The 21,684-nt window shown below is 37.3% G+C and overlaps 1 protein-coding gene and 1 pseudogene across 1 annotated transcript; one reads left to right on the top strand and one right to left on the bottom strand.

Moving 5' to 3' along the window:
- Positions 1 to 483: 483 nt before the first annotated feature.
- Positions 484 to 1,096, top strand: LOC143572289 (uncharacterized). The gene is made up of 2 exons (XM_077057485.1): positions 484 to 970; positions 1,062 to 1,096. Exons 1-2 carry the CDS (start codon positions 484 to 486, stop codon positions 1,094 to 1,096), a joined length of 522 nt encoding a protein of 173 aa, XP_076913600.1.
- Positions 1,097 to 4,487: 3,391 nt separating this feature from the next.
- On the bottom strand, positions 4,488 to 18,530 carry LOC143572290 (TMV resistance protein N-like; annotated as a pseudogene).
- Positions 18,531 to 21,684: the final 3,154 nt, after the last annotated feature.

Genomic DNA, 21,684 nt, shown 5'->3' on the forward strand with positions numbered 1-21,684 from the left:
ATGAAAATAAGAAAAATTTAAGTTAAAATGGTTATTAAATCCATACACTCTTTAACGCGAGGTTCCATACAATCGTATAACCTCTATATGATTGTATGTAGGATTGTAAGGTGTGTGAATAAACAAAGAATGTACGAATACCATATCCCATTAAAAAAAGGTTTAATAGGTTTAAATACTTAGGTCCCATGAAGTGAGGACAACAAACATATGTTTTTACTTTAAAAAACACAAAGATTCGATCATTCACGTGACATGCAAAGTCTAGTCAAATGAGAGAGAAAACAAACGTTATTAACAGTCAACATCAGAATCCAACAGTCAAAAAGTCAAAAATCCAGAATCACTCATATTTATTTGATTATTTCCTTTAATATTATCATCTTCCATCCATTAACAAAAACCAAATAATTTTTGAATCCAATTCAACATTTTGCAACATGTTAGAATCATACAATTCATGGGACAATCAAATTCAAGAACATGGAACTGTTTAAAAAAGCGAAAACGATTCGTCTTCGAACCGTAAAAGACAAATACATGATAGCCGACGATGATGAACAAACGGTTATTCAAGATCGCGATGGATCAACCGAAAAAGCCGAATGGGAGGTTTTTCCTACGGGGGAAAAATACATACGGTTTAAAAGTTGTTATGGGAAATACCTAATGGCGTCAAACATGCCGTTTCTTCAAGGCGTTAAGGGCAAAAAGGTCGTTCAGACAAAACTGAAACCGGATTTGGATGGAAGTGTGAATTGGGAGCCGTTACGGGATGGGTTTCAGGTTCGACTTAAAACACATGCGGGTAGTTTTTTACGCCCGATTGGGGGGTTCCCTCCTTGGAGGAATAATATTACGCATGACAACACGCATAGAACAAAAACGAAAGAAAAAATGTTGTGGGATATTGAAATTGTTGAAAATCTTCCGTCTTATCGAAAAACAAACTCGGATTCACAACTTTATTGTATGCTCGATCACAAATAAATACATACTGTAATGCAAAATAATATTGAAGTTAATTTTGTGTTTACAGTTTCATCAATTCTTAATTTTAGGTTTGGGAATTCAAACGATTGAAATGAATATTTAATATCACTTTCTCCATCAATCTTTCTTCATCCATGATACCTTTCTAGAGAACACAAATCGTTCGTCTGACTTGGGTATAGGGGCGAAAGACTAATCGAACCAGTGTTGTCATGTAAATAATCGGTATTAACCATGGATAATGATGCTTCATGATTAATTTTCTTTTGACAATATTAGTATAAATATAATATGAAGTTTAAGAATATTATAGAAAATAATTGAATAAAATTGACAAGTTATAAGAAAAAGAATATATAAGATTCACATTTGAAAAGATTATTGTGTGGGTAACACCTCGAAACAAAACAACAACGTGATCCAAGAATAAACAACACTGGTGAGGACATCGACATCTCATGGTCCTAAGGAGTTAAGAACATTTTTTTAAAAAGCTTTACATGTTATTCATGTACAACCTCTAATGCAAGGATCTGAGGGACAAAATTGGAATATCAATACTATATTGAACTGAATGCCAATGTTGACGATTGAAGGTTTAGGGGTATAATATGAATACAATCGTAAACCAACAATTACCCTCTCATCACGGCTGCTTAACTTCACACATCCTCTCAGCTATCAGTTCTTGCGACTGCATATTCATGTATTGAATTGATCCTTTTTTTTTCCCTATTGAATTGCTGTAAATTATTACTGATGAATCTCAAGAAGAGGGTTTGTAGTGGTGCTAGAATTGTGGCATTGGCTGGTGACCTTGCATTGAAGCCCTGGTTTGGTAAGATACTAAGATTGTGAATAAGTTGTTAATAATTATGAGTTATGATATAAACTTGGGTTGGTTTCTATTTTTGTTTTCATGTTGTATCAAAAGATCTATCGGATCCTGTGCATTCATATAAAGATTTGGAGAATGGTGCAACACTCTATTTTACGAAGGCACTTTAGTTTTATGAACAACTTTCCAATCACATGCTTGATCAACGACGGTCGTGTGTTGTATCTTTTTGCTTTTGCACTTCACCAGGAACAAAATTCATTAGTAGATTTTGATCATCATTCATGGGTTTATCCTTTTTAAATAACAACATTGTTTTAGTTTGGGTAAAATTTGATTCTTGGCATTTTAGTGTTCTCATTTGCAATAGTAGTACTAGTTGATGTTATTTATATGAAAAGAATAACAAGAAATAAACAATAATCAATTAGCTTAATCATTCGAACTTTTTAATTATGCTTTTCAAACTTGAGTTTTCACAAATCTATAGCCGGCTAAGTTGTACATTTTTATCCTACTTAAGCCACCTATAAAACTGAAACATGGCAACAACGGTTAACATGGGTATTTTCTTTATTCTTAGCCTTTTCAAACGAATCATTTTATATTTAGGTATTATGCTAGATTCCTCAATTGTAAGTTTTTCCCTATTTAACACATGTATTTCATTTCATTTATTGATGTCAATAATTATGATGAAGGCACTACTTGATTGATAATATGAAACAAATATATGAGACAATTTACGGATAACCTATTTGATATCATGTGATGGTCGAAACTTACCATCTGAACTTTGTTTTCACTTAGCTATGCTTTAATGAGCTTTTTGTTAGTTCATATCTCCTGCAGTTTTCGATGCACAAAGAGCTTCCTTTTCTTATTATAGCTTGGAAGTTTAGAAAATGTCATAATGTTGTTTGTATGTAACTAATGTATAGAGTTCATGTCAGCCTGAAAATTAACTTCCAAATTTGCTTTGTTTTTTATTCTCTTTTTAAAGTTAGAGTGCTCTCAGCTCTTTGTCGTTTCATATGCCACACTACTGCTAATAATAATAATAATTTCATATATATAAAGGAACCAAATTTATTTCATCAAATAAGCCAATAATCCCAAAAAATCAACATGTTCTTGCACATAAATGAATAAGGGCTTCCGGATAAGAGTCAAAAATATAAAACATAACATAATTACAAAGATACGAGCCATATATCCTACTTCTGAACCGAAAACCATGGGCCACAACCCCTCCCCCCACTAAGGTCCGCCCATGTTTACAACATTCAAAACAGAATTATCTAACTATTTATTTCCCAACCTTTTGTAACCACTAATAATTTATTAAACCCATTAAATATATTAAAAGAAGTGTAATAATGAATGAATTGTTAGGTCTATATCTATATTACTATATAGTGTGGGAAATATAGTGTGGGCGAGAGGGACAAAATGGTTAAATCTGGTACAAAAATAAGATGCTAGAAATAAGACACTGTCACACCAAGCCATGTAGCCGGACTCCATTCAATTCCACGGTCCCATCCCCCCTGCACTTAAAATTTCTATAACCAATAGTGGCGTGGTTCTGCGAAGCGGGAGCTTTCTGCTAGTTTAAATAGACGCTCAAATGTATTGAGTCATCTGCCTAAATAATCGCTAGGCATCTAAATAAACTGCTAGCCGCCTTTCTTTAAGATAAAAAATAACTTAAAATCAAGACGGGTTGCCTAGACAACAGTCTGAATTCTGAAACATGGCGGGCCGCTAGGACCATTTTATCAAAATATCACATGGTGGGTCGCTGGGAACATTTCATCAAAATATCAAGGCGACCTGACTAGATATGGACACATGACTTTCCTTGGTTGTTATAAAATCCGGACGGACTACGATTTTAAATAGGTGGGTCGCCGTGTTATTCATGCACTTTTTGAAACAAGATAGTAAGTAGTAACAGTGCTTGGTCAAATGGATCGATATTTTGACATTTTTTTCCGGGGTACTTATATGTAGGGATGAGCTCGGTATCATACTGGTATCGCTCCTAAATTCCCAAAAACTTGGTACCGACACCTTATCAAAAAGCCTAGTTCGATACCGGCGAAAGCAAAGTTCGGTAAACACCAGTATCGAACTTAACCTTATCGTTACCAGTGTCACACTGATCTCGAAACCTTAGTTGGTACCAAATCGGTACCGACGATACCTGGTTCGGTACTGATTCGCTCAACAGCACCATTTGCTAATCCATAATTACATGTTAGTATACATGTCAAACAAGTTTTTACCTCTATAGCCATTCATAGCCATGGAGTACAAATTATTTTGCATATCTGCCTTTATTTCCATTTATCATCACAAAATTGTGTGCAAATATATGTTACCGTATTTTGATGTATGTATTTACTTAAGTTTCTTAAAAAGTGGGACCATGTTTGTAAGGTGAAATAACCTTCATATGCTTGTGCTTCAATATCAATTGTCTGAAAGAATTTAAAGAGCTATGATAATTGCTAGAACATTAAATGCCTAATTCCATCAACATTACACCAACTAAAGTCAAAAAAACACGATTAACATAAAGAATTAACAACATACATGTCATGACACTCGAAATCATCACTTACTTGGAGGAAATTCATGTTGTGAGAGCTCATGATACATAGCAGGAGGCTGTGTATTTTGAAAGATTTTTCAAGGACGTAAAACCGTGCGACTCAAGAAGCACCCTAGACCATATAATACATAGACATTTCACTCGAGAAATGCTCTTCGGAAGATTACTTACACCTGCGCCTTCTATATTCAACTCTTTTAAACGTTTTAAATGTCCAAGCTGATCGGGCAGTTTCTCAACTAGACTACAGTAGGGGAGATGCAAATATTCTAAACCATCAATGTTGCATATGCTGTCCGGAATATCTCGTAAGGATATACAATCTATTAGGTGCAACTCCTGCAAACACCCTAATCTACCAAGATCCATGGGTAACTGCTCCAGATCCCAACAAGATTTAAGTTTAAGAGATTTCAGATGCTTCAAAATACAAATGCTACCGGGAATATTCTTAATCTCTTTGATCGACAAACTTAGCTCCTCTAGACTTTCTAACTGGTAGAAATCCTTGGGCGCCCGTAGAATATCGCCTTCAAGTTTAAGCACTCTTAAACGTTGTAAGCCACAAATGCTTTCTGAAAAAGACTCGAGGTCTGTACAAGCACATAGACCAAAAGAAATAAGCTTCTCAAGATTCCCACTCGATGATGATAGAGGTTCATCATAAAATCATTTAAACTGAAACTTTGGCTGTCTACTGTCCTGATGCAGTGGGCATGTATCTAGGGACTTTGCAACCAATTGTAACTTAGCTAAAGAATCACCAGCAGATAAGTCATACTGCTTATTAACCTTGAAATTGTCAAACCTCGAGCAACCACTTAAGTTTAAGAAGACAAGCTTTTTTAGACATCCCACTGGAGCCTCGATTTCTTCAAGACAATAACATTGATTAAGATCTAACCTCTCAAGATGTGGAGTCCGCCCGAGGTTAAGGTTGTTCACCTTAGAGCCACTGAGGTTGAGGAATTTGAGCATTGGGCATTCAATGGGCATTTTAAGTTCTACAAAGTCATTACATCCTCCAAGATCTAAGCTCTTGATATTTGGAGTCAGACCAAGGTCAAAGTGTAACATCCCGAAATTTCAAGATAATATTAATTATATTACTTAATAATAGAGGGAAAGTTTACTCGGGTTATCTGGAAATAGATAATAGAATAGGAGTTGGTATGGGTCGGGTTAGCGTTGGGTATTGGACGTGGGTTATGGATTTGGATTAATAGAGATGGGTTAAATGAGAATGGGCCTTAGGTCCATGGGATTTCAGGGATATAAATATCCCCTAAACCCAAAATACCTTTCATTTTTCACCAAACTCCCTAACACACACACCACACACTAACTTCGCCGGAACCGGGCCGAGTCAAGGGAAGAGTCGGGCAGGTCCGAGAGAGAGCGATTAGTGTACTAGCAAGTAAACGAGATCCAAACAAGCCCAAAAAGGTATGATTCTTGATCTTTGAAGTTTAAAGATCCAAGCTTTTTAGTGTATAAGCGACCGAAAATGGTCGGGAAGCGTAGTGGGTGATATTGAACCATAGAAAGGGTGTTAAAATCGCTCAAAATGCTGGAAAGAAGCCGAACAGCGGCTGTCTGGGCAACTTCGCCTTCATCTGGGCAACTTCGCCTTCAACGCGATGAACTTCGCCTGCAAGCTAAGTTCGCCTGATGAACTTCGCCTGCAAGCTAAGTTCGCCTGATGGCAACTTCGCTGTAAAGTTAAGTTCGCCTAACTGGTAACTTCGCCTGAGGCCAAGTTCGCCTGATGATAACTTCGCCTGAAGCCAAGTTCGCCTGATGGCAACTTCGCTGTAAAGCTAAGTTCGCCTAGCTGGTAACTTCGCCTACAACTAAGTTCGCCTAAGGTTAACTTCGCCTAGAGCTAAGTTCGCCCGAGGGTTAACTTCGCCTAAACCCAAGTTTGATTAGAAAATAAATTATAAAGCGATAAGTTAAAGTAAGTTAATACTAGGCCACCAGATTAGATCAGACGAGTATTGATACGTGTAACTTGTTCAGTCAGCCGAGCTCAGATAGAGAAGGGATTTACAGCTATCAGAAAAAGAAGCAGAATTCAGGTGAGTTTCTAGCCCCATTTATGTGTTACGTTTTCGGGGCTGTGTGCATGCTCAATATGTTTGTCAATACACTTATCCTAAGAGATAAGTGTATGCCTTATATGGATAATGTGAAATATATGAATGATTGCTTGATGGTACGTGAACGATCTTCGGATATTGCACGTACTGTTAGGTTGCAGCGCTAAGAATAAGGTAAGTATGTTATGTATGTTTATGTGTATGAACATGATAGAGATAATAGAAGAAAGAAATGATAACGTATGGTTGTATGGTTACGAAGAGGGTACCGAGCCCTAGTAATACTCGAGGAATGTAGGGCGTAATGCTCTTTATAACGTAAGATATGAAAGTAAGATAATACTAAAGAAAGTAAGAAAGTATGAACGAAAGGATATAATTTCATGTGTATGCCTTATATGGATAATGTGAAATATATGAATGATTGCTTGATGGTACGTGAACGATCTTCGGATATTGCACGTATCGTCAAGGGAAGTGACTAGCTCCTTACATGGATATTAAATAATAAAGTATAGTGTTCCTTTTATGGAAGGTATAGTGTTCCTTTTATGGATAGTAGAGTGCTCCTTCTATGGATAATATAGTGTTCCTCCTATGGAAAGTATATATATATGGTAGGGTAGTGGTAATGGTTCTTTTAATAGATATTACGTGACGATCCTCCTATGGATATTTATACAAGGTTAAGGTAGTAATATGTGTCTTCGGATACGGGAAGTAATATATGAGAATAGATTGTATGTTGCCTGATTAACTAGAACTCACTCAGCGTAGCTGACTTTTAGTATGCACGCAGGTGAGTCCATTACAGAGCTAGCAAGAGGATGATGCATGGCATGGATTGAACGGCTGGCATCTGAAGAAAGAAGTAAAGATGTTTTGAATATAAGTTTTGTGTTATGGTATCAAAGAAAGGATTTAATGTTTTGTAACAAATGATTGATGTTTTATATTCCGCGAAAAGTTTTAATAAACTCTGATTTTGAAGGACTGTGTTTATGAGTAAATCCGACGCTAAAGTAGGGCTACCGGGGCCTTACACAAAGGTTCTCAACTTAGAAAATTTGAGGTCTAGGAATCTCAGCTTATTAAGAACCTATCATAAAAAATGATGAATGTTACTGGAAATGAAAAATATAGCATAATAACGCATCATGCAAACAAGTTAAAAACCAATCAACTATTATTCTACCTTTTGTTCTTTCTTTTCCACTGGTTGAGAGATATTGCTCCAAACCGTTTCAAGGTTAAATGTTACAGGTAAACAACAAAATGGGAATCTCAGCTTATCAAGATCCTATGACAAGAAAAAAAAAATGAATTATGAGGGAAACGACAATACCTAGAAAAACAAAACATAATTTGAAATAACCAACCAACCATTATTCTACCTTCCTATCCTCCCCTTCCCAGAGTTGAGAAATGTTGCTCCGAGGCATTTCAAGGTAAACAAGCATACTTGCCTCAAATGTTTTAGGTAAACACCAAAAAGGGTATCCAGGCCAATGTAGTGACCGTAAAGTGTTTGGTAAGTATTCGCCAACTTCATTAGTTTTCCTTTCGCAATATTCACCATCAATATAAAGAAATATAAGGCCCGTCATATTTCTAAGACCTTTCATAATAGTAGCTGGATGGAGATCCGAATGCTCCAGTTTTATACTTCGTGTTGCTTCACTACCCTGTAAATAAAATGAAAATTGGTTGAATAATTCCAACTATGCCCTATTGACAAATAACAGTCCCGACTTTACTATTGACAGGTGGTGGTCCCAACTAAATGTGCATTTTTACCAACGGTGTGTGACTAACAAACTTAACCATCCGTTAGTTGCTGACCGTTGATAAAAAAATGCACCTAGTTGGGACCACCACCATCCAACCAATAGTGCAGTTGAGACTGTTATTTGTCAATAGGACTTAATTGGGATTATTTAAAACCAATTTTCCTAAATAAAAAGTTGACATGAAATTGCTGCCATAACAAATAAAGATGTGTTGTTTGCACCTTACAAATAAACATGACCTTACCAAGTCCTTGTTCAGTATATCTTCAATTTCCTTTGTAACCCATAATCGACTATGTCTCTCAGGCTTTTCATGCATCCCACGGCGGACAATATTTTTCCCCATTTCTTCTATACGGTCATGCAAGTGCAAACAATAAGAATCCGAAATACTAATTAAAGATTTCCGCTCAAGAACCTCCAAACCCATATGAGCATGATGTCCACAACTTTCGAGTATTCTTATTGCTTCTTCTTTACGTTCACCTTTTAGTATGCATGCAACGTCAAGGAATATTCGTTGTTCATCTTCCTCTAGACCATTATAGCTTAGTTCAAGTTTTTCCAAGACTTTCATCATCGGAATTGTTTTTAGTTTTTCGATTTCATCATCCCATTGGCGCTCGGTTTTACGACAAAGACTTGAACCCAAAACTTTAATTATTAAGGGAACACCAGCAGCATAACGTATAACTTTTCTTGATAGCTCTCCATACCCTTGAATTGGAATCTCTCTCCCAAAAGCATATCTACTCAAAAGGCAAATTGCTTCCTCATCTGATAACAGACTGAGATCATGAATATGGTCATTTTGAACCTCAAGTGGTAGCACTTGCTCATCTCTTGTTGTGATGATGATTCTGCTTCCTGGCGTAAACCAATTAAGTGAACCCGCTAATGCCTCAAGCTGCTCTGTATCATCCACATCATCTAGAACAACAAGAACTCTTCTACCACCCATCATCCATCTCATCTTATCTTTCCCGTCAGACACACTTGTAACAATAATGCTTTGATCCATTAACACATCTGAAAGGACTTGTTTTTGCAATTCCTTCAAACCAGATGAAGAGCCTTTTGAAACTTCTCTCACATTCTCAACAAAGCTTACACCATCAAACTTAATGAATATGTGATCAAAAACAGCCCGGGCCAGAGTGGTCTTTCCACCACCTCCCATCCCCTTGATACCTATCATCCGGACATCAGCGGAATCAATTTCTAAAGATGAAACTACATTCTTTACTCGGGTCTCCATGCCTATTAACTTCTCATCAACACTTTTTTTGATGAATTGTAGTTTTTTTGAGATGTTTATAACAATTTTTTGGATGAATTGTGCTTCATGTCTGTGTGAAAAAGAAGTTTTAATTAGATTAATCCCAACCCCACATAACTGATCAATTTCAAAATCTAAAGCATACAATCATATATGAAGTAATAACATAGTGACATTGAAGAATTAATCCAGATTTGTTTATGGATTGATGGTTTAATTTGAAGGGGTATAATTGACTCTAATTTCTATTTTAATTAGAGTTTGAGTCATAAGTTTAATTTGAGTTTGAGTTAAATTAGGATACTTGTTCTCCAAGTATTAGCAGCCTATAAATAAGGCAATTAGATTTATTGTTTTTTGCATTGCACTTTCAGTTTAATAAAAATCAGAAAAGGATGATTTCTTTGTCCACCAAAATTCTGTGTTCTTTTTTTTTTGTTATCAATTGTTCTTCCAACAATTGGTATCAGATCTTTGTGGCTCAATTGTTGTTTGGCCCAAGTGTAAATCCCAACCCAAGAATTATTAGGGTTTATTATATTTGGCAATGTCTTGACTAGCAAGTTTGATTAGTCTATATAAACCGAGTTATGGTTATACATTAGAATAAGTGAAGTTGGTGCAACCAAGTTAGGGTTCATCAAGAGTCAAACCGAGTTAGGGTTTGAGAGTTTGTACTAAGTTTTTGAGTTATATTTTCTGATTAATATAAACAAAAGTTATTCGTTTAATTGGTGTTTGATTATTGATCTGGGACTTGAATTGGTATCAGAGCCAAGTTCAAGAAATCGATAATCGACTCTGCCGCCGCCCGCCTCGAGACCAAGCCGGCAACGCACGGAAGAAACCATGACCGACGACCAAGTTCATAGTATCGCCGTCGCCATCGCGTCACTTGGTTCTCATCCGCGATAGAACAAGAAACTTGGTTCGATCTTTACGTTTTGGGTACGATCGGAGTGATTTGGGGTTTAATCGTAAATTGTTAGTGGTTGGATTGGACGAGGTAGGCTAAATTGTTGAAGCTTCTGGAAGGGTTGTTTACAAAAGTGAGTTGATTTTTGTGAACAATTTAATTCTTGAAAATTAATAGGTTACGAAAAAAAAACACAAGGCTATGATTGATTTCCCCTAGTGTGGATGTGGAAAGAAAAAAAAGAAAAAAGAATCTGTGGATTATTTATTTAATTTTCTTGGTTCATCAAAGTTTTTGATTAAACAAGAAGGTTTAATCATTCTTGTTGGGTTTTTATTTGGGTTGAACAAGCGGGTTCAATTCAAAGTTTGTATTTTATTTGGGTTGAACGAGCAGGTTTGATTTAAAGGTTGTTTTTTACACGGGTTGAACGAGTTAGGTTTTAACCAAGGTTTGATTTATTTTGTGGGATAGCGGATTTGGCTCTGAAAAGTTGTTCGGGACTGAGCTGTTTGTATTTGTTACAACGAAGTGGAGAAAAGGGGTTCGACGTCAATGGCAGGTGACGAAAAAAGACCGGTAATCCAACCCAAAGCGAGTGGGAGGATATCGTTACAGGTTCCAAAGCTGAATGGAACTAATTATATCACATGGGCGATTGTGGTGGAAGCGATATTGCATGATCAAGACCTATGGGAAGTTGTTCAACCAGAAGAGGGTGCGGTTATTGATGCGAAGAAGAATAAGACGGCAAGATTGTTTTTGTTTCAAGTGATGGATGGTGATATTCTTCTTTAGATTTCTCAATATAAGAATGCCCGAGATATATGGACGGCTTTCAAAGCACGGTATGTTGGGGCTGAGTGAGTTCAAAAGGCTCGACTGCTAACTCTGAAAAGTGAGTTTGAGAAACTCAAGATGGCAGAAAACGAGACTGTTGACGAGTTTGCAAGAAAAATAACAAGTATGGTTTCAAAGGCAACGAGTCTAGTCACGTGTTTGAGCAAGATGTCTTGGTGAAGAAGTTATCGGATGTGGTTCCAGATAAGTACTTTCAACTCGTAGCCTCAATCGAGCAAAGTGTTGATCTTGATAGTTTGATGTTTGAAGATGCTATTGGAAGACTTAAGGCATTTGAGGAACGTATAAGAGGAAGAGAACGAGCTTCAAATTCACAGGGTCAATTACTTTTCAATCGATTGGAAAGTATTTACAAAGGCAAGTCGTATGATCAATCTGGTAGCCGAGGTAAGGATTGGCCGAGTTCACAAGGGCGTGGAAGAGGCCGTGAACCGGAGGTCAAGACCGAGATGATGATGACCAAGATGGTTGCGAAAACCGAGGTGGTCAAGATCGTGGGTCAAGTCATAAGGGACAAAAGAAGAACGAATGATCGTCAAAGGGGAAGAAAGGATAGATCACAAGTTCAGTATTACCGTTGTGATGAGTTTGGTCACTTTGTGACTATGTGCCCGGAACGTATGAAGAAAAAGGAAGAATATAATTTGAACAAAGTAGATGATTTTGATCCAACTTTGTTTATGATAAAAGGTGATCAAAAGACGCTTTTACTGAATGAAGACGGGGTGATTCCAAAGCGTTTCGAAACCGAGTCGATGGAGAAATATGTTTGGTATCTCGACAACGGAGCATTGAATCACATGACGGGTAATAAAGCGTATTTTTATGAGATGAATGAACAAGTCACGGGAAAGGTGAAGTTCGGAGATGAGTCTTGTATTGATATTTGGGAAAAGGCCAGTTTTAATTGAAGGGAAAATGGGGAGCAGCGCCTGTTGACTGATGTCTACTACATCCCGAGCCTACAGTTCAATATCATAAGTCTTGGTCAAGCAACAGAAGGTGGATGCGAGATTCACATGAAACATGATTTGCTAACCATTAAAGATGATACAGGTAAGTTTTTGATGAAGGTGACAAGGACCAAGAACCGATTGTACAAGATTAGCTTCAAGATAGCAAGTCCCGGTAAACGAGCTATCATTGGAATGAAGAATTTTGCAGGTAGAAATCTTCAAAGTATTGGACTGAAATAAGACAAGCCAGGTACGAGTCAGATTCCAATCAAAGATCCAAGTTCCAAAATTCAAAGTCCAAAGGAAGCGTGTTCAAAGGAAGCGTGTTCAAGAAACTAAACACGTGGTCAAGAAAGTGATTCAAGCCCAAGGGAAGACTTCTAATGATCAAACAAAGCAAGTGTTACTTCAAGCTAAGTGGAGCCCAAAGAACATTGCAAGAGATCAAGAAAAGCCTTGGGAGAATCAAGAGAATGATGATAAGCGTGAAGTTGAAGACCTGCCAATTTCGAGTAGGAAATTAGGGGTGAGTTGGGTGAGTCGGATACAATTGTTGGCTCAATTATTGTTTGGCCCAAGTGTAAAGCCCAGCCCAAGAATTATTAGGGTTTATTATATTTGGTAATGTCTTGACTAGCAAGTTTGGTTAGTCTATATAAACCGAATTATGGTTAGACATTAGAATAAGTGAAGTTGGTGCAACCAAGTTAGGGTTCATCAAGAGTCAAACCGAGTTAGTGTTTGAGAGTTTGTAATCAGTTTTTGAGTTATATTGTCTGATTAATATAAACGCTAAGTTATTCGTTTACTTGGTGTTTGATTATCGATCTGGGACTTGAATCTTCGGCTCAAGAAGATCAAAGGGACAATTTCAGTTGGGGTGTCAAACCAATTGGAACCAGGAAATTGTTGCTGCTGACGACCAAAATCAAGAACCGGAAACTAATAAGGGAGTCTAACTGATCAAAACCAGAACCGACAAACTTGAGGATCAAGTTTAATATCTGGTAAAGTTTAAATCTTTTGATTTGTCGAAGACAATGGCCGACCAACAACCGTAGGGTAGAAATCATCAGAATGTTAACCTACAGTGTCCAAAGTTAACCACAACAAACTACACGTCTTGGTCTGTTGTGGTCCGAGCTGTTTTGGGCGCTTACGGCTTTGCAGGTACGATTGATCCAGTAACGGAAGGCACCATAGACGATCGAAGGAACCAAACCACTTTGGCTTTGTTGTTCCAATCGCTGCCAGAGGATATTTTAAATCAAGTTTCAAAGTATGCTAGGGCTCATGAAGTTTGGGAAGTAATACGAGTATGTTTCTTGGGCGCTGACCGGGTTCAAAAGGTCTGGTTACTCGTTCTGAGATCAGAACTGGAATCTTTGAAGATGAAAGAAAACGACTTGATCGATGACTTCGTAGCCAAGATAAGTGCAATAGAAGGAAAGTTTAAAAGTCTCGGTTCAACTCTTGAATCAGAAGTGCAGGTGAGAAAACTTTTCAACTCGTTACCGATTAGATACCTCCCGATTGTAGCGTCAATTGAACAATCAGAAGATTTGGATAATATGCCTTTCAAAGATGCTATCGGTAGGCTGAAAGCGTTTGAAGATCGGGTCTGAAACCAATCTGATCAGGAGGGTACGCTGTTGTTTTCAAAGACAGATGGTAACAAAGGCTCTAATAATTATTGAAATCAGCATGGACGAGGTTCCTCGAATTCTGATTCCTGTGGAATAGGTTGGGGCTGTGGACGAGGACGAGGCAGAGGAAGAGTCAATAACAACCGGAGAGATGACAGCCAAACTCGTGATAAAAGTAAAGTTCGTCGTTATAACTGTAGCGAACACATCCACTTTGCGTGGGAGTGCCCGAAACCGAAAGACCAACCAAAAGAACAACAGGTGAATTTGACCAAATCAAAGGAAGGTGGTACACTAATGATGGTTTCAGCCATATCTGAAGCAGAAAAAAATCCTTTTAACTGAAGATAAGGTACACCCGAATCTTTATGCTAACGACCATAAAACAGTTTAGACGTGGTATTTGGATAATGGAGCGTCTAACCACATGACGGGAGACAAGACCCACTTCACCGACATTGATTCAAACATTAACGGTCTTGTGAAGTTTGGGGACGGGTTCATGATAAAGATCGAAGGTAAAGGAACAATTGTTTTCGATTGCAAGAATGGAGAACAACGCGTATTCAACGATGTTTACTACATTCCAAAGTTGCGTAGTAACATCCTAAGCCTGGGTCAACTAATAGAAGTCCGGTGCAAGGTGGTAATGGTTGATGAATATTTGTAGTTATACGAGAACGAGTTCGAGGGTGGACGTCTTCTTATGAAAGTTTTGCGTTCTAAGAATCGACTATACAAGAAAGACTTAAAGATTGGTAAGCCTGTATGTCTCCTATCCTCTATAACCGACCAAGCATGGTTATGGTATGCGAGGCTAGGTCATTTAAATTTTCAGTTAATAAATCACATGACTAGCTCGAACCTGGTACGTGGTGTACCAAAGATTTCAAAAATTTCAAAGGTTTGCAATTCGTGCATGTTGGGAAAGCAAAGTCGTTTGCCCTTTCGCAAGAAAACCAAATTTCGAGCTAGTAAACTACTAGAATTGATCCATACAGATCTGTGTGTACCAATCTCACCACCGACCCAAGGTGGAAATCGGTATTTCATGTTGCTGGTAGATGACCACACCTGTTTCATGTGGGCGTATGCTATTAAAACTAAAACCGATGCCTTAAATGTGTTTAAAAAGTTTAAAGAAGAGGTTGAACGGGAAAGTGAGTTAAAAGTGAAGACCCTAAGGAGTGATAGGGGTGGAGAGTTTTTGAACAATTTATTTACAGCCTATTGTGATCAAAACGGCATAAAACGAATGTTCTCGGCCCTTTACACACCACAACAGAACGGTGTCCGGTCAATTTTAAACACTACACATAGCATGCTAAAAGCAATGAACGTACCACAAGATTTGTGGGGTGAGGCTGTTAGACATGCTGTGTTTATTCTAAATCGAGTCTTGACGAAACCATTGAAGGACAGGACACCATATGAGGCTTGGAAGGGTTACACACCAAACCTCAATCATCTTCGCGTTTTTGGGTGTCGGGGTTACATGAAAACACCTCCGGTGAATCTGAAAAAGTTAGATGATCGAAGCAAGCAAGTTGTTTATCTTGGTACAGAACCGGGCAGCAAAGCTTATCGACTTTATGATCCAGATCAAAATCGATCTATGTAAGCAGAGATGTTGAATTCGATGAGGCTAAAGGGTATAATTGGGCTGATTATATGAAAGATGTTGACTTAGAATCCGAACCAGAGTGGGTTAATTTCCAATGGCAGCAAGAAGACGACCAAAATACAATTTCTGATCCAAATTAGGATGATATGCCAAGCTCGAATGTCAGCCCAAATCAGAATTCAGATTCTGATCAGTTTGATGAGACTGATTTTGACTCACCAAACCCGACCGCTGTTGATAGAAGACCTTGAGTTCGTGGAAAGAATGAATCTAGTCAGAATTTTATTTACCAAGAACCAAGCCTGGATGACAACTTGGGTGGTCCATCACTGCCCGATTGTGATGTTTTGATGATACCCCATCACGTAGGTTCAAACCGATCTGGGCTGTTTACACCGAATCAGCCCTAATTGAGCAGCTAGCAGTTGAAGAGGTTCTGTTAATTGATGAAGGACCAAGAAACCATTCAGAAGCCATTGGAATTAAAGAATGGGAAGCTACCATGAAAAGTGAGATTGCTTCAATCGAGTGAAACTGAACTTGGAAGCTTGCTGATTTACCAAAGGGTCATAAGTCAATCGGGCTAAAATGGGTTTTCAAAGTAACGCGTGATGCTGACAGGAATATAATAAAATATAAGGCAAGATTGGTGGCGAAAGGGTATGTTCAATTGTCCGGCATTGACTTTGAAGAAGTGTTCGCTCCGGTCGCCCGTCTTGAAACCATCATACTTTTAATTGCCTTAGCAGCCCGAGAAGAGTGGAGTATCCATTATATGGATGTGAAGACGGCTTTCTTGCATGGAGAGCTAAAAGAAGAAGTATACGTACAACAACCCGAGGGATTTATTGTACCTGGAAAAGAAGATAAAGTGTATCATTTATACAAGGCTTTATATGGCCTTCGCCAAGCTCCTCGAGCTTGGAATGAATGACTAAATGCAAAGCTTAAATGATTAAAGTTCAAAAGATGTCCCAATGAACAAGCTAAAGCTATTTACACAAGAACTGAACAAAACTCGATGACAATAGTGGGAGTATATGTCGATGACTTCATAGTCACCGGGACAAGTTTAGCGATAATAGATAAGTTCAAGGCTCAAATGAAACAAGAGTTCAAGACGAGTGATCTAGGACCACTATCCTACTATCTCGGCATCAAGGTAGACCAACACAAAGATGGGATCTCGATAAAACAAAGCGGGTATGCTGGAAAGATTTTGGAGAATGCTAGAATGACAAATTGCAATCCAGCAAAATTTCCTATGGAGGCTAGACTACACCTCACCAAAGATGAAGATGGTGAAGCTTTTGACCCGACTGAATACCGACTACTCATCGGGAGTCTTAGGTATGTAGTTCACACAAAACCAGATTTGAGCTAGTCAGTCGGTGTGGCTAGTCGGTTTATACAGGAACCGAAACAAAGTCATATGCTTTTGGTGTAACAGATTCTGCGCTATGTGAAAAGTACTATCAACTATGGGTTAACTTATGGTAGAATTGAGAAGAAAGAATTGACTGCCTATAGTGACAGCAGCCATGGTACTGATCAGTGTGATGGCAGAAGTTCAACCGCGATGGCGTTCTACTACGGGAAAGCCATTGTGTCTTGGTATTCACAAAAACAATGTTGGGTTGCACTTTCCTTGTGTGAATCTGAGTTTATGGCAGCCGCAGATGCAGCTCAACATGCTTTATGGTTGAGAGGTTTGTTAAGCTAGTTAACAGGTCAGGAACCGAAGAAGTGCTACTTCGAGTAGATAACGTGTCAGCTATCGTATTGTTGAAAAATCCAGTTTTTCACAAAAGGAGCAAACATATAAGTACTCGTTTCCTTTCCATTCGAGAGTGTATTGAAGAGGGAGAAGTTAAAGTGGAACACATCAGTGGAAAAGTGCAACGGGCTGATATTTTAACGAAAGCCTTACCGAGAATAAAGTTCGCTGAGATGAGAGAGTTGCTTGGAATGGTGGATCTTGGAGGAGAAAATCAGGATTAAGGGGGTGAATGAAGAATTAATCCAGATTTGTTTATGGATCGATGGTTTAATTTGAAGGGGTATAATTGTCTTTTATTAAGTATGTTTTATTATAATAGAGTCTGTTTAGATTAAGATAGCTGGTAATTAGAGTTTGAGTCATAAGTTTAATTTGAGTTTGAGTTATATTACGATACTTGTTCTCCAAGTATTAACAGCCTATAAATAAGGCAATTAGATTTATTGTTTTTTGCATTGCACTTTCAGTTTTAATAAAAATCAGAAAAGGACGGTTTCTTTGTCCACCAAAATTCTGTGTTTTTTTTTTGTTATCAATTGTTCTTCCCAACAAACATAATGATGTATTGATGTTTAGGTTCAATCTTTTAACACGAATACAGATTTTTATTTGGAATTTTACAATACAAATGAGATGAAGGAATTACCCATCAACATCGGTTTTTAACTCCCATCCAGCCAGATCGGCGGCTTCTCTTAGAGCAATTTTCCATCTCCCCGCAGCCTCTTTCTCTAGGTGTTTTGCAAAGGCTTCCCCAACATGACCACTTTGGTGGCGGACATGGGTGGGTTCCACGTCATAGAAGATGGGGTAAGCAGTATGCTCTCTTTCCTTCTGGCACTCTATAATCTTTGCAAGTTCATCTAAACACCAAGATGAAGATGCATAGTTCTTAGAAAATATGATGATGTAAAATCTCGAGTCTTCAATAGATTTGCTGAGTTGATCACCGATCCTTTCCCCTTTCTGGATTTTTTCATTATCTTTGTAAGTAGCAATGCCTTTTTGTTTAAGAGCAAGATAGAGATGATCAACAAAGCTTTTACGGATGTCTTTGCCCGTGAAACTCAAAAAGACATCATACTTGAAGCTCTTTCGAACCAATGAAGCTGAAGTAGATGCCATTGAATGTATGATTAATTGAAGGATCAAAGAAAATGAAGTCTTTATGAATATAGGGGGAAATTAATATCAACTGATAAAGAGATTAGATTCCACAATAATGTTTGCTAAGAAGACAATATTTGGTATTAATATATATTATGATGGGTTGGAGACAAAAGATTCTTATTTACATAATACAAAAAGATGAAAGGGTATACCTAACACTCCTCGAAAACTATTGATTACACAAGATGACATGTGCTAACTGTTAAAATGGGTATATATATGAGTATATAATGTAAACGATAACAGCTTGAAACTTTATACTCAACTAGTGTATTACCCGGCGCAACGACAGGGGTAAAACTTGGGTGGTCGTAAAACTCAAGCATTGTCGGTCCCCTGTTTTGAGACGGTAAGTCGATGCGAATTTAGTCAGTTTTGGTGAAGTGCGTTATGGTATAGAAACTAAAACAAAAAATAAGACAAACAATATAAAAACCGAGGTAGAGCAATGGGGTGACGTCAGTCACTAAAACATGGGCGTTGAGGCGATGGGTCTACGCAAATTTGGCCGGTCCCTGCCACGTTTTTTACAGTACCGAAACTAAAACAAAACGATAAAAACAAAATTCGAATTCGGTCGGTTTTTATTATGTTCGTTACGGTACTGAAACTAAAACAAAATCGGGTGATTGAATTCGGTCGCTGTCACTTAACAACACAACCATCTGGCCCATACCAAAGTTAACGTTGAAAGATAACCTCTCACATACAAAAAAAAAAACATAAAAACAATCTTAAGAAAAAAACTAAATGGAGACACCCAATATTTGCAACATCAAAGATTTGAACTTGGTTTCCAAAGAGACTTAACCTTATCGACACAACCATCCAATCAACACCAAGGGTTATATAAGGAGACAAAACCATTACAATATATACAAAAACAAAATTAACATATTTTGTGACATCAAAATTCTGGTTTATACTAATTAGATAATTAGCCAGTTTAACACTGTTATGAGTTCCCGGATGATCTTAATAATGATTTATTTAATTAATAAATTGACAGCTTTTTAGTCAATTTGAAAAAAAAAAAAGAAAAAAAGAAATAGAACACTGCTAAGACCTGGTAGGCCAAGGACGGCAGCGGGCAGATGCTGTGGGGACGATTTCACACAAGAAAGTTGAGCAACTATCCTATCCTATACCTATATAATAAGGTCAACCATGCCATCTTTAATTAGCCCTCAAATTTTCCTTTTCTTCAGTGCAACCCTCAAATTATACATCTTCTTAAGAGCAGCAGTACCAACTTATATTGTTTACCATCATCTCCTGAAAAAAAACACAAACTTATAAAACGACTCTAGTATCATAGATTACAAGTGTTAGTAGGTATGGAAAAGGGCAGCTGAATTGATAAATTTTTAGCACATGGAGAGAGATGTGTGGGATAGGAATGAGATTCATATAAAAATAACTTATGTTTTTTTTTATTTTATAACTTAAGTAATGTTTTTGTTCATGTGATTTGTCCTAAGCCTCTTAACTATTAAAAGACTATGAACCGTTAAAAGGTAGTTTCTTAGTGACCATTAAGAGGCTACAAAATAGCCCCTAAATTGTCATGTAGGTCCTTTAGATAGATCTCAAGACTTAACTCGGATCAATCCGTGTTGTTGGTTAGCGGAAATCACCAACGACACTCGGATCTCGGATCTTAGTTTGTTATTACAAAAGAGAGAAAATGAGAGGAGAGGTTTTGGAGAGAGAGAAACTTTATTTTCTTGAAGTAGTGAAGAGTTGGTGTGGAGAAATGGGTAGGCGACCTTTTATAGGGTCCCCATTTCTCCAAAACTTACAAAATAAACGTACAAAATAAATGTACCGAGTACGTACTACACCGACTAAAAGCAAACTAAAACGACATATACAATCCTAAAAACAATATAGAATATTGGCCCCTACAATCTCCCTCTAGGAGTGAGTATGTCGAGGAACCTTCGTCAAGTTCTTTGCTTTGTCTTTATTTCTTGAAACTTAGTACTTGTCTTGATTCAGGATCTTGAACCAGATTGGATCTTGAACAATTCTTTATTTTCTAGTCTTGTAGACTTGAATTTCCATCTTATTTCTGGTAATGATCGGCAACAGCAAATTTTAGAAACATCAGATGCGGGAGGCTCGACATCTAATTTTCTTTTGTTGACTTTCTTGAGCCGACTTGTTTCTTTCCTTGTCTTCAGATTCAATCAGTTCCTTTTTAAGTTCAACCACCAACTTTCACGTTCTCATTTTCTTTTAAGTGCTTTAATATCTGCAACTCCAAGCAGACTTGATCTTGATCTACCTGTTCATGTATAGCTGCACAAAACTTAGAACGATAAGATTCGCTCACAGACCCTCTCGAGGGTCAAGAAGAAATCGTTCATAGCCCCTCCCACTTTCAATCCCTCAACTTGTAAATGATTTGTTTAAGTCCCAGATTTCCAACGAACTTTGCATGAACGACCTTGACAACAAAACACATTATTTTGAATAAAACAAGGTTTAATAAAATATGTACGAACATAATAAAAACTTAAAATCTTTTTAGCATTTTCATATATTTTAAAATAGTGAAAATATATACATAATGTTTTGAAGTTGAAACATAAATAAAACAAAATCAAAATAAACAATAAAAGATAGGAGTAAAGATGAAATTAATATTGTATATCAATAATATTTACAGAATTTTCTAACGATTTTAATATTTTTGTGAGAAAAATCACAACATGGAATCATATTGATTTGCAAAGCCCTTGATCGCGTTTCCATTTTGATATTATTATGTCACAATTTCATCACCGACTGTAGATATCGTCCATTTGTTTAACTTAACAAGTGTTTTGATGCCAAAGTGATACGTTTAAAGTACAATTAGGCACGGTGCTTATGTGGTCCCCACTTAATCAGACATGTTACTGATTCCATCATATCTCGGGCTTACTTTGTGTTGACATATGACCTCAACTTGACTTAAACCTTTCTTAGTTGATCACAGTACTCTATTAACATACTTGACAATTTGTACATTGTACACTTAATACTTGGTCCTTTTTCTTGCCTTTCTATGAGGCTTTTCTTGACTCAAATAAAAATTAAAATTGACACTTATTTCATAAGA

Source organism: Bidens hawaiensis, unplaced genomic scaffold, assembly GCF_021521415.1.
Source record: "Bidens hawaiensis isolate Kalapana, Puna unplaced genomic scaffold, B.hawaiensis_p1.1 tig00025797_1, whole genome shotgun sequence".
In the NCBI taxonomy this organism is placed as follows: domain Eukaryota; kingdom Viridiplantae; phylum Streptophyta; class Magnoliopsida; order Asterales; family Asteraceae; genus Bidens; species Bidens hawaiensis.

What these genes read in the sequence shown, in the direction of transcription:
- LOC143572289 (XM_077057485.1), top strand. Translation starts at nt 484, where the DNA reads ATGGAACTGTTTAAAAAAGCGAAAACGATTCGTCTTCGAACCGTAAAA. An exon ending in CTCGGATTCACAACTTTATT is followed by an intron (nt 971 to 1,061) that starts GTATGCTCGATC and finishes TCTTAATTTTAG; the next exon opens with GTTTGGGAATTCAAACGATT.